The 13999-nt window shown below is 41.2% G+C and overlaps 1 protein-coding gene across 1 annotated transcript in view; it reads right to left on the bottom strand.

Moving 5' to 3' along the window:
* LOC137426529 (MAM domain-containing glycosylphosphatidylinositol anchor protein 2-like) overlaps nucleotides 1-13999 on the bottom strand; it is a 491190-nt gene that overhangs the window by 354246 nt on the left and 122945 nt on the right. Inside the window, exon 6 of the mRNA XM_068115127.2 lies at nucleotides 12928-13197. Within this exon, the coding sequence (XP_067971228.2) occupies nucleotides 12928-13197 (270 nt within the window). The remainder of the gene's footprint in view (nucleotides 1-12927; nucleotides 13198-13999) is intronic.

Raw genomic sequence — 13999 nt, 5'->3', positions numbered from 1 at the left:
TTTATCTCTTTATCTCTTTATCTCTTTTTCTCTTTATCACTTTATCTCTTTATCTCTTTATCTCTTTAGTCCTTTTTCGCTTGATCTCTTTATGTCTTTTTGTCTTTATCTCTTTATCTCTTTATCTCTTTATGTCTTTTTGTCTTTATCTCTTTTTCTCTTTTTCTCTTTATCTCTTTATCTCTTTTTCTCTTTATCACTTTATCTCTTTATCTCTTTATCTCTTTTTCTCTTTATCTCTTTATCTCTTTATCTCTTTTTCTCTTTTTCTCTTTATCTCTTTATCTCTTTATCTCTTTTTCTCTCTATCTCTTTTTCTCTTTATCTCTTTATTTCTTTTTCTCTTTATGTCTTTTTCTCTTTTTCTCTTTATGTCTTTATCTCTTTATCTCTTTATCTCTTTATCTCTTTTTCTCTTTATCTCTTTATCTCTTTATCTCTTTATCTCTTTTTCTCTTTATCTCTTTTTCTCTTTTTCTCTTTATCTCTTTATCTCTTTATCTCTTTTTCTCTTTATCTCTTTATCTCTTTATCTCTTTTTCTCTTTTTCTCTTTATCTCTTTATCTCTTTATCCCTTTATCCCTTTTTCTCTTTATTTCTTTATCTCTTTATCTCTTTTTCCCTTTTTCTCTTTATCTCTTTATCTCTTTTTCTTTTTCTCTTTTTCTCTTTATTTCTTTTTCTCTTTATCTCTTTCTGTCTTTTTGTCTTTATCTCTTCATGTCTTTTTCTCTTGATCTCTTTATGTCTTTTTGTCTTTATCTCTTTATGTCTTTTTGTCTTTATCGCTTTATCTCTTTATCTCTTTATTCCTTTTTCTCTTGATCTCTTTTTGTCTTTTTGTCTTTATCTCTTTATCTCTTTATCTCTTTTTCTTTTTCTCTTTTTCTCTTTATCTCTTTATCTCTTTATGTCTTTTTGTCTTTATCTCTTCATGTCTTTTTCTCTTGATCTCTTTATGTCTTTTTGTCTTTATCTCTTTATGTCTTTTTGTCTTTATCGCTTTATCTCTTTATCTCTTTATTCCTTTTTCTCTTTATCTCTTTATGTCTTTTTGTCTTTATCTCTTCATGTCTTTTTCTCTTGATCTCTTTTTCTCTTTTTCTCTTTTTCTCTTTATCTCTTTATCTCTTTTTCTTTTTCTCTTTTTCTCTTTATCTCTTTTTCACTTTATCTCTTTATGTCTTTTTGTCTTTATCTCTTCATGTCTTTTTCTCTTGATCTCTTTATGTCTTTTTGTCTTTATCTCTTTATGTCTTTTTGTCTTTATCTCTTTATCTCTTTATCTCTTTATTCCTTTTTCTCTTGATCTCTTTTTGTCTTTTTGTCTTTATCTCTTTATGTCTTTTTGTCTTTATCGCTTTATCTCTTTATCTCTTTTTAACTTTATCTCTTTTTCTCTTTATCTCTTTATGTCTTTTTCTCTTTTTCTCTTTATGTCTTTTTCTCTTTATCTCTTTATCTCTTTTTCTCTTTATCTCTTTATCTCTTTATCTCTTTTTCTCTTTATCTCTTTATGTCTTTTTGTCTTTATGTCTTTTTGTCTTTATCTCTTTATCTCTTTATCTCTTTATTCCTTTTTCTCTTGATCTCTTTATGTCTTTTTGTCTTTATCTCTTTATGTCTTTTTCTCTTTATCTCTTTATCTCTTTATGTCTTTTTGTCTTTTTGTCTTTATCTCTTTATCTCTTTATCTCTTTTTCTCTTTATCTCTTTATTTCTTTTTCTCTTTATGTCTTTTTCTCTTTATCTCTTTATCTCTTTTTCTCTTTTTCTCTTTATGTCTTTATCTCTTTATCTCTTCATGTATTTTTCTCTTGATCTCTTTATGTCTTTATCTCTTTATGTCTTTTTGTCTTTATCTCTTTTTCTCTTCATCTCTTTATTCCTTTTTCTCTTTATCTCTTTATCTCTTTTTCTCTTTATCTCTTTATCTCTTTATCTCTTTTTCACTTTTTCTCTTTATCTCTTTTTCTCTTTATCTCTTTATCTCTTGTTCTCTTTATCTCTTTTTCTCTTTATCTCTTTATCTCTTTATGTCTTTTTGTCTTTATCTCTTTATGTCTTTTTCTCTTTATCTCTTTATTCCTTTTTCTCTTTATCTCTTTATCTCTTTATCTCTTTTTCTCTTTTTCTCTTTATCTCTTTATGTCTTTTTGTCTTTATCTCTTCATGTCTTTTTCTCTTTATGTCTTTTTGTCTTTATCTCTTTATGTCTTTATCTCTTTATCTCGTTATCTCTTTTTCTCTTTATCTCTTTATGTCTTTTTGTCTTTATCTCTTGATGTCTTTTTGTCTTTATCTCTTTATCTCTTTTTATCTTTATCTCTTTTTCTCTTTATGTCTTTACTAGCTGAGGTACCCGGCTTCGACCGGGTTGAATAAGAATAATACAAATATATGATGAAAAGAACATGTATATTTTAGAGCAATATCACAGTACATTTCCTACATGACGTTTTTTCAATTTTCAATTTCTCAAAACCTCTGGGTATGCAACATTTCTGGTTTTCTTACTTGGTGCCAAGACATAACGATTGCTTGGTTTTCCAACCCTCGAGCAGCCCACGTACAGCTGGCAATGGGCAAACACTTGTTCGGTGAAGTTCAGGCCTACAACCTTCATTGATTGCCCCTGCGCCAGAAATATGTCTTGAAATATTCCTGAAATAAGTTGTTGACCTTTTGGCCTATGTTAACCTCAAAAATAATTGGTGGTTTAATTCAGTGACCTGTTATACAAATCCTCTTCAAATTTCAAGTCAATCAGATGAAAATTGAGGATTTTAGAAATTTGGCCCATATTGATATTTTCACCTTTAGACCTCAAAAATAATTGGTGGTTGAATTAGGTGACCCGATATGCAAATCCTATCCAAATTTCAAGTCAATTGGATGAAAATGTAGGATTTTAAAAACTTCACCTTAAGTTGTTGACCTTTGGCCTATGTTTACTTTTTGGCCTATGCTGACCTCAAAAAGAATTGGTGGTTCAATTTCAGTGACCCGATATGCAAATCCTCTTCACATTTAAAGTCAATCAGATGAAAGTTGAGGATTTTAGAAATTTGAAATTGTTGTTGACTTTTGGCCTATGTTGCTCTTTTGGCCTATGGCGATCTCAAAAATAGTTGTTGGTTGAATTCAGTTTGCTGATATGTAAATCCCATTCAAATTTCAAGTGAATCGGATGAAAATTGAGGATTTTAGAAACTAAAAAAAAAAGTGGTTGACCTTTGGCCTACGTTGACCTTTTGGCCTACGCCGATCTCAAAAATAGTTGGTGGTTTAATTCAGTAAGCCGATATGTAAATCCTATTCAAAGTTCAAGTCAATAGGATGAAAATTAAGGATTTTAGAATTGAGGCTGACGACTGTTGAGAAACTCAGTTGGGAGGTTTACTGCCTGATCTGCATGTCACTTTGTCAAGAGAATCATAATTTCTTTCATGACCGGGCAGCGAACGTCATTATGTGCGACATTACGTCACTCCTACAGACGTGAAAACATTTGTTTTCCTTAAAAATATATTTAAAATAAATAAAATAGTCCATAAATTAACAATAAAAGAAGCTAAAAACACAATTTAAAATACAATAAAAAGCACATTAAAAATATATAAATATGTACGTACAGTATACTGTACGTACGCGCAACCGCTGATTCTCATTCAAAACAGAGGTGACGTACAGTATTCCTTTACTGTGTCTGTGTTAGCCATGGGTCCGAAGAAGGATAATGCTAGTGTTTCCAAGCGTAATGTGGTTACGATGGACGATAAGGTAAATCTGATTAAAAGGTATGGAAAAGGTGGAAAAGTGTCGGTGATAGTGCATAGACCTTATCGCGAATCAGAACCGCAATGCGTCATGGGATCGGAAAGGGGCAATAGCGCCGCCACAAACTACACCATGGAATTGCAGCTGGCCCGGTTTTTTTAACCATTGATATTAAAATAAAAAGTAGCCTATAACCACCGGAATTTTATGCTGATTCCGAATCTGTGTCTAAAACTTTTCTCCGATGTGTAGTTCTTGAGTTATAAGCGGACATCCAGACAGACACACAGACACTCCTCCTTTATATATAGAGATCTCTTTATGTCTTTTTGTCTTTATCTCTTTATCTCTTTTTCTCTTTATCTCTCCCTCCCTCTTTTTCTCACTTTCTTTCTCTCTCTCTCTCTCTTTATCTCTTTATCTCAGACCTGTTTATGGCAAATGATGTTGACGATGGCTCAATAAGTTACTTCACATCTGACTTACCCATGCTAAGTGCTGCTCAAAGGGATCAGCTTGGCTCCTTACTTTCCTTGGAAGAGCTTACACTTTCCCTTGCTTCTTTACCTACAGGTAAATCTCCTGGGTTGGACGGCCTCCCAATAGAGTTTTATAAATCCTTTTGGCCCTTATTAGGCCCAGAACTATTGGAGGTCTTTAATAGTTCATTACGTTGTGGTGACTTGCCGATGAGCTGCCATAGAGCAGTCATTAGTCTATTACCCAAGAAAGGAGACCCTCAGTTCATTGATAATTGGCGTCCAATTTCTCTTCTAACTTCAGATTATAAAATATTTTCTAAAGTTCTAGCTCGACGCATCGCCCCACTCCTAGAGTCGTTGATTCAAAGTGATCAGTCTTTCTGTATCCCTAACCGACAGATACACGATAACATTTTTTTATTAAGAGATCTTTTGGATGTGTGTAAAATAAAAAATGACAATCTTGGTTTGATTGTGCTTGACCAAGAGAAGGCTTTTGACCGTGTAAGTCATGTATATCTTTTCAAGGTGCTAGAGTGTTTTGGACTTGGTCCTGTTTTTCTTTCCATGGTAAAACTGCTCTATAATGGCATTTCCTCAATACTCAGAGTAAACTCTGAGCTAACTTCACCTGTAAAGGTTGGAAGGGGTATCCGTCAGGGATGTCCTTTATCTGGTATTCTGTACTCTTTAACCATTGAGCCTCTTTTAATCAAAGTCCGCAGCATCTTAACCGGATGCAAAAATTTGCTCACAAGGCCTGTGAAAGTCTCTGCATATGCTGACGATATTTGCGCCATCGTACATAATAGTGATGAGATAAAGAAACTGGTGGATTGCTTGGACTATTATGGTTCAGCTTCTTCAGCTTTGGTAAACTGGAACAAGTGCCAGGCGATGTGGATGGGCCCATGCCAGCACCCTATGCCTGTCCTCCCGAAACACCTCACCTGGTCCCTCAACGGAATGAAGTACCTTGGTGTTTACATCGGTGATGAAGCAACACAAGCGAAAAATTGGGAGGGTCTCGCTGACTCTCTCGAACAAAAGCTGCGGAAATGGAAAGGTTTGCTGGCTTTGCTTTCATACCGGGGACGAGTCCTGGTCATAAACAACCTAGCAGCATCTATACTGTGGCACAGAATCAAAGCCATTCCACCTCCTGAACGCTTTCTGCTGAATATACAGAAGACAATAATAAACTTCTTCTGGAGTGGAAAACATTGGCTTCGTCCAGAGATCTTGAATCTTCCCTTAGAGGAAGGCGGGCATGGTCTTGTGGACATCGTATGCAGGGCTATGGCATTTGGCATCGCCTCAATCTGGCGGCTTCTCTATGGTCCATCAGACCTAGCCTGGAGGTCCACTGCTCTCCTCCTCCTCCGTCAAGCCGGCATGCTAGACTATTCATTTGGTCTATTCCTAATGAACATGAAATGTATTGATCTGTCCTTGCTTCCACCATTTTACAATATAATTTTGAATGCTTGGCGTGTTTTCATGGTCGACCGTGATTATGTTTCCTACACCCAAGAGATGTTTTTCAGAGAGCCTCTTTTCTACAACTCTCTCTTCAAAAGAATAAGAACGGAACGCTCTTTTATTGATTATTTTGTTCAGAATGGTGTCCATCACGTTGCTGATCTAATGATTGAGACAAGGACATGGTTAAGTGCTGCAGCACTTGCAAATAAAGTTGGCATGCGGTCAAACCGCATAATATCTGCTGTGCTATGCGAAATACTTAGCGTATACCGCAAAGTTAAGGTGCACTGGGAGCAATCTCCTCGCACTGGTGATGGCCCAATTGTTTGTGAGCCAAGCCTCTGTTTCCCAAATTTAGAAGTCACCCCCACTGTAATGAATTCTGGTACAATAATAAAATATTTACCAAAAATACGTTTTGGATCTGCAGGTCTGGAAAATCGTGCAATATACCAGGCCTGCGTCAAAGCAATCCGGCCCTCCTTAGGAACTTGGCAGTCAAGGAAGTGGCACAATTGCTTGCCTACAGAATACCCCTTCCAACCTAACTGGAAAGCCTATTATCACATACTTATTCCAAAGAAAACTGCCGACCTGTCGTGGAGGTTGGCACATTTTTTTTTTTTTTTTTTTTTTTTTTTTTTGTATACAAGATCGAGGCTCGTGAAAGAGCGAACATTAATCACACAGAAAGACAAACCGACACATAAAACATATAACATCGGGAGCGGTAGACAAGATGGGGAGAGAGGGGGAAGGACACAAACACAACATTTGAGAGCAGGGACCGAGAGACATGGAGACATCGAGAGATCTGAGAGAGGGCGAGGGCTTTGGGGGGGGGGGGCATGGGAAGGGGGTGGTGGGAGAGGTATAAAACATATGGACACTGCCAGGACTTCCAGGAAAGAAGTTGGAATTTCAAACAAGGTGGATCTGGGGTGAATTAACGGGGGTAGAAAAGATCAAGGTTTTGGATGGGGGAAGATAAGAGATGGTGGTGAACAGCTGTTTTAAAGACCTGGAGGGAGGAGTGGGATTGAAGGGAGTGAGGGAGTTTGTTCCAGAGGCGGGAGAAAAGAGGAATGAAAGAGTGAAAGTGAGCAGGGAGCCGAGATTTCGGCAGTTTAACCATCAGAGGGTTGCTGGCAGATCTTGTGCGACCTGTAGGAATATTTGGGGGACAGAGCACAGAGAGAGCTGGGGGTGCAAGGCCGGAGAGGAGTCGGTAGAAGACAGAAAGACCACCTACCTGCCTGCGGTGAGTGAGTGAAAGGCCCTCAGAGATAGCTTCATCGCGGGAGATTCCAATAATTCTGAAAGCTTTGGTTTCAACAGCGTGAAGCCGAGCTAGGTGTGAGGCAGGAGCACCGGCCCATAGGGGAGAACAGTATTCCATTGAGCTGCGGATGAAAGCCTTGTATGTGGTGAGGAGCTCAGGTGTGCCGAGGAAGGACTTCGCACGACGGAGGATGCCCAGTCGGCGACTGGCTTTGGAGGCCAGCTTGGAAATGTGGTTTTCCCAAGAAAGATCATGGCAGATAGTGAGACCCAAAATCTTGAGCGACAGAACTTCTTGGAGAGGATTGTTGAGAAAGTAGATGGGAGGGTTGTCCAGTCGATCTTTTCGGAGAGACATAGTAAGAGTGTGAGATTTGTCAGGATTGAAAGACATGTTCCACTTGTTTGACCAGTCTGTGATTTTGTCCAGGTCTTCAGAGAGTGAGGAGGCAGCAGACTGCCGATCTGAGGGAAGAGGAATGGAGCGGCAGAGAGTGGAGTCATCAGCAAAGAGATAGAGAGGATTTTCGAGAGAGTCAGAGAGATCATTGATGAAGACCAGAAAAAGCACGGGGCCCAGAACACTGCCTTGGGGAACTCCAGCCTGAACAGGAAGAGGAGATGAGAGAAACCCATTCAGGGCCACACGTTGACGACGACTAGAGAGGAAGTCCGCCAGCCATGCGTGGAGATTTCCATGGATACCAAAGGAGGAGAGTTTGGTGAGCAGAGCGGGGTGCCAGACCGTGTCGAAGGCACGTGATATGTCGAGGGAGACAGCTCTAATTTCCTGTTTGGCATTGAGGACCTCCATCCATTGTTGAGACAGCAGAAGCAGCATGTCCAGAGTAGAGTGACCTGGTCTGAAACCAAATTGATGATCAGAGATCAAGCCATTGGAGAAGAGGAAAGATTTCATATCCGAAGCAATGATGGATTCCATGACTTTGCTGATAATTGGGAGAAGGCTGATTGGTCTGTAGTTGCTAGGATCTGTTTTTGCACCTTTTTTGTGCAAAGCGGTGATGTTGGCTGATTTCCAAGCAGATGGCAGTTGACCTTGAGCAAAAGAGAGGGTGAAGAGAACAGAGAGAGGGTGAGATAGAGCAGCAGAGCAGGATTTTAGGACCCGTGGGCTGATGCCGTCGGGTCCAGTTGCAGAATCAGAGTCGAGGGTTGACAGAAACTTTTCCACCTTGTCAGGAGGAAAGGACACGGAGTCCAGGAGCAGCAGGGTACGACTGGGTATGGTGGGTACAGAGAGGGATGGGTTTGGGACACAAGATTTAGAGGCAAACACAGAGTTGAGGCATTCAGCTTTTTCATGTGCGGAGTCAGCTGTGTAGCCGTTTGAGGTAAGGGAGGGGATGGAGGGGGAACAAACACCAGAAACGGATTTGACCAGATGCCACCAGGATTTGGAAGAGGGAGACAGATAAGAGAGTTCGGTCTTGAGAACGGAGAGATATTGTTTCCTGGCTCTCCTGAGGGTGGACACACACTTGTTTCGGGCTTTGTGAAAGGAAATGAGATTTCCTTCCGTTGGATTTGCTTTCCAGGAGACGAAGGCAAGTTGTTTCTGGGCAACAGCCTCACCACAAGATTCCGTGTACCATGGACGGGAGGAAGGGTATGACAACTGAAGACGAGATGGGATAAATCTGTGCATGAGAGAGAGCAATTTACTTTGGAAGAATTCCCAGGATGAGTTGATGTCAGAGGTGGTAGAGATGGGAGACCAGTCCAGATGATTGATGGCTGCTTGAAGACCGTGCCAGTTGGCCTGAGTGAAATGCCAGACTCGTCGACGCTGAGCAGGCTCCCTGAGGATGGTCAGAGAGATGTCCACTTTAACAAGGACATGATCAGATGATCCGATCGGAGCAGAAGAAGAGCAGCAGACATTTTCAGGGAAGTTAGTCATAACCAAGTCCAGAAGAGAAGATGTTCCGTTGACTGAGATCCGGGTCGGGAAATTGACAGATTGTGTCAGTCCCAGTGAGTCGCAGAAGTCCTTTGCTGAAGAGCCATGGCTGGTGAGAAAGGTACCCACACCCAGCCAACTGGCATGGTGACAATTGAAATCACCACATATGAGGAAGAGAGAGTTGGGATGAGTAGATAGAAGTTGGTCCATATCATCAGACAGCGAGATGTAGATGGAGTCATCACTGTTTGGTGGACGGTACAACACACATATGAACAAGAGGTGGGAGCGAAGGGGAAGCCGTAGCCAGAGGTATTCCTGGGGGTGAGGTGGAGAGAGTGCAGTGCAGGGCGAGTGAGGAAGAGAGTTTTTGATAAAGATAGCAACCCCGCCTCCAGGACGAGGCTCAGGTCTATCATACCGGAGGAGGGAGTAGCCCGGGAGAGATACTATGGAATCAGAGACATCATAAAGGAGGAAAGTTTCTGTTAAGCAGATCACGTCTGGTTTGACAGAAGCAACCTGTATGGAGAGATCAGTTAAGTTTGAACGAAGGCCCCGGATGTTTGAGGTCCATACCGTTAATGAAGAGGAAGGGGGAGCATCAGATACAGAACAGGGGGGAGGAGGGGTAGGGTAAGATGTGGAAGAGGTGGAAGAGATAGGGAGAGCTGTTGAAGGTGTGTCAGAGATTTCAGAATAGCTCGGAGAAAGGGAAGGATGGGGCGGACAAAAGGTTTGATGGTGATTGGGTGAGCCACAATGAGGTGTTATTTGAGGAGGGGGAAGAGCGAGGCAGAAGGTTGGGGGAGATGGAGGTGAGAGTTTGAAGGGGGAAGAAGCGGGGAGGACGCTTTGAGGAGGGGGAGTGAGAGGGGGGAAATTGAGAAGCAATGAGGGTGGGGAGATTTGAAGGGGAGGGGTGAGGGGGGAGTTTGGGAGGGAAGGGACAAGGGGAGGGATTTGAAAGGGATGGGATATGGGGGAGATTTGGAGGGGAGGGGTGAGGCAGGAGTCTAGGAGGGGAGGGGCGAGGGGGCGTCTTGGCGGGGAGGGGTGAGGGGGTAGTTTAGGAGGGAGGGGGCAAGGGGGGAGATTTGAAAGGGATGGGTGATGGGGAAGATTTGGAGGGGAGGGGTGATGGGGAAGATTTGGAGGGGAGGGGTTATGGGGAAGATTTGGAGGGGAGGGGTGAGATTGGATTTTTGAAAGTGTACGATTTATGGGAAACGAACATTTATTGCAAAATGAGTTTCTTGTGACCTTCGAGTTAAAAATACGTTTAAGGACGCTGGATGGAGGATGGAGTGCAGGAGAGTTTAGGGAATGTAGAAAAAAGGCACTATAGGAGATGGATATTTTTTTTGGGATGAATTGATTTGGTGAGCAAGTCGAAAGCAGCCTTTTAAAGAAGAAGAAGAAAAAGGTGTTATAAAATATGACGGAATACATAACTTGAGGGGAAAGTGTAAACATTGAAGGTTAATGAGTGAAAACTATCTGGGGAAATGGGGGAGAAACACGTGGTCGAAGAACGAACGAACGAATAAGAATGAATAAACGAATGAGAACAGAGAAGGAAATGTTTTTTTTGTTTGTTTGTTTTTTTTGAGTTGAGATTTACACAAGGAAGTAGGCTATGGGTGAAAAGCCTGGGAATACAGAGAACGAAAGTTATTGGATCACAAACGACGGACCGCTGAGAGAAAAACAAAGCCTCAAGGTTGTACAGTGCACACTGTACAAGGCCTCAAGACACGACACGGCAAACAGACGATCAATTTATGAAAGATAAACACCGAGAAACAACCAAAGTTGCACACAATAACTTCACACACCGAAGGATAAATACAGTTTCGACAAAATACAATTGTGAACAGACTTAACTTCGAAAAACGTGGAGACCGTGTGGAGCTTCGAAAATCCCTCCCACCGTCTCCGAGATCTCGCGATCTTTCTTCTCGCGATTGGGTATTACCCACCAATAAGCTCTTGCATGTTTTTTCTTCTGAAATATCTGACCATTGTCCCTTCTGTGGTGCTCTTGAGACCGTGTCACATGCTTATGTTGAATGTGCACGCTTGATTCCTTTATTTGGTTTGCTGCATGAAATGTGCATGAAGCTTTCTTTAAACTTTACTTTGAATCCTTTCATTTTTTGCTTTGCCTCAAACACACACCAAATAGAAGTGGCCCTAGCGAACTTTCTCGTTGCCATGGCAAAGAAAGCAATATATCGCACGAGGAAAATGCAAATTGAAAATCCTACAAGATGTACAGATAACCTCCCGGCCTGTTTTAAAGGACTTGTTTTTGCCCGGATTAAAACAGAATTTTGTTTCTATACATATATGGATAAAGTATTGATCTTCAAAAGTATATGGGCATTGAATAATGCGCTTTGCTCTGTGCAAAATGGTGCGCTGATCACAGATTGATCACTCCTCGAGCATGATATGATTTCTTTGTGAGGAGCAAAACACTTTATTATTTTTTTTCCTGTTCCCTTTCTTGATGTACTAATGGTCTTCATGTAAATGTTCCCTTTAAAATGGTTTTGCTTGTTTTTTTACCTCTGATTTGTGAAATGCTTTGTGAAATGGTTGTATTTATACGTTTTACAAAATATACTTTTTGATATTTTTGTAATAAAAGGATGTAAAAGTCTCTCTCTCTCTCTCTCTCCCTCTCTCTCTCTCTCTCTCTCTCTCTCTCTCTCTCTCTCTCTCTCTCACTCGCTTTCTCTTTCTCTCTCTTTCTCTCTCCCTCCGATATAACTACCATACCCTTCACAGATTGCTGAGTGCCGCCGGAGCAGCTTCCTGAGCAAGGGTTAAACTGGGTGTTTTGCCATTGCCATCCTTGCAGTAATTAGGGCAGGAATTTATCATTTGTTCAGGGTGCCGGAGATAGTTCGCCTACGATTTGCGAAGGACACCATCAGATCTTTAACGTCCAGCAACTATAATGTCAGTAGATGGGACGCCCATTTAACGTCCATCCAAGTGACGGCACACACATTGATGAATCACTCTGCCTGTGAAACAACGGGATTACCGTTTATAGCTGGGTCGGGATTTGAACCCAGGCGAGAAATCTTGGATGAGAGTGCATGTACCCTCTGGGCCGTCCTCTCAGCCCTGAGAACAGCTTCACCATGAAGCATATGTTAATATGTGTATCCATGCCCCTATCTTTTCTATGTCATCCTTATCTCCTATACAGCAAAAAATACATTTGCTATCATATCATGTAAACACCCTGAAATGCCAATTATATACTTTACTTTATTAGGATTTATTTTTTCTGGTTACACAAATTACTTTGAAGATCAAGAGATGCTCAACAGGAGATTTTTTTGAATATCGAGGTTTAGTGGCTTACAACAAACAATAAGAAAAAGACATAAAATGTCATAGCCCGCGTGGTTTTAGTAATTTTGCTGTACGGAGTTAAAGGCTGTCAGTCGGCCATCTTTGGTCGGATTACAAAACAAAATCTTCTGCATATATATATACACTCTCATGTATTGTCTCTGTGCCAAGTTTGAACAAAATCGGTAAATGCATGACCGATAAATGGTTGAGACGTGTTCAACATCGAGTTTTTTTTTACAACTAAAATGGTCGCCAGCCTACCATCTCTGATCGCATCGAGAAACAAAATTATGTGCATATGTATATCATCAGGTTCTGCCTTTGTAACAAGTGCAGACAAAATCAGTCCATCCATCTCCGAGATATGGTTGCGGGCGAACGCACGCACGGACAATTGGACAGACGAGACCCAATCCATAAGCCCCCATTTTTGACTAAGTCCAAAGGGGGCTAATAAAGATGCAAAGACAAAAAAGTTGGACAATAAACAGAGAGAGAGGGAGAGAGAGAAAAGGGGAGAGAGAATATGCCAGAGACAATGAATAGAAAATCAGATTGGGAGTTTGACAAAATTAGAGCGGAAGGTCACTTACAGCGCACTACCAATTGGACAGTCCGAGTTTGTGGTTCTCCAACTCCGTTCTCTACAAGGCAGTGGTAAGAGCCAGCATGATGTGGCTGGACCAACGGCAGCGTGAGATTTCCACCAGACAGGATATGTCCGGGTGGCAAGCCAGCAGAAGGACGATCCCAGGATACGGAAGGTGATGGATCACCACCAATCACCACACATGGCAATACGACACGGGTACCAGGGTCAACCACCATTTGCTCTGGCAGTGGCCAGTAAACCAACGGGGGACCTGTGAGTGAAGGAAAAACATTAGTAAGTGCAGAACAAATATCGTGTCTGAGGTCTCTACAAAGAAATCCAAAGTACAAAGTTATCAAGGAAAACATCATTTCACAAAAACAGCTTAGAGTTTCTAAATGTTATCTCCAAAACTAAAATAATGCTTCAGGATAAAGAGAATAATCTTGGCAATAACTTAGCAACCTGAATATTTTATGGAATGGCGGGATGGCCTAGAGGTACGCACACTCACCTCTAAGATGTCCAGCTGGAGTTTGAATCCCAACCCATCAATAAACTGCAATCCAGTGCTTCTCAGGCAGAGTGATTCAGCATTGAGTGTGCCGTCCATTGGATGGACGTCAAACTGGGGGGTCCCATCTGCCAACATTAGTTGCTGGACATTAAAGGTCCCCTTGGTGTCCTTCGCAAAGAGTACGTGAGCTATCGTCCCCCAGCACCCTGGCCAAATTCCAGATACCTGTCATAACAATTTTTCTTGGGATACCATCCAGCTAGCAAAACTTACCAAGAAACTGCTTCTGCAGAACTGAACCTGCCGTCGGATAGAACACCAGAATACGACTGCGGATAATGAAATAACCATTAGTAAACATCTTTCATAGCTTCAAAGAGTCATAAACAGAGGGCTGAGAGTACCATGTTTACAGTATAAGAGGAGTCAGAGGGAATAGTCGATCTGGAACTTTACGATGGCCTCAGATCATTCTCGGCTCCGTGTGAGCGCTCGTATGATTGTCCTGATGAAAGACTCCCGCTGTGTAGGTATTGTGACGAGTTGTTCCAGGAAA

Source organism: Myxine glutinosa, chromosome 5, assembly GCF_964187855.1.
Source record: "Myxine glutinosa chromosome 5, kmMyxGlut1.1, whole genome shotgun sequence".
Taxonomy (NCBI): Eukaryota; Metazoa; Chordata; class Myxini; order Myxiniformes; family Myxinidae; genus Myxine; species Myxine glutinosa.
The sequence above is the reverse complement of the archived record's forward strand: the minus strand, read 5'-3'. Positions and strand labels throughout refer to the sequence as shown.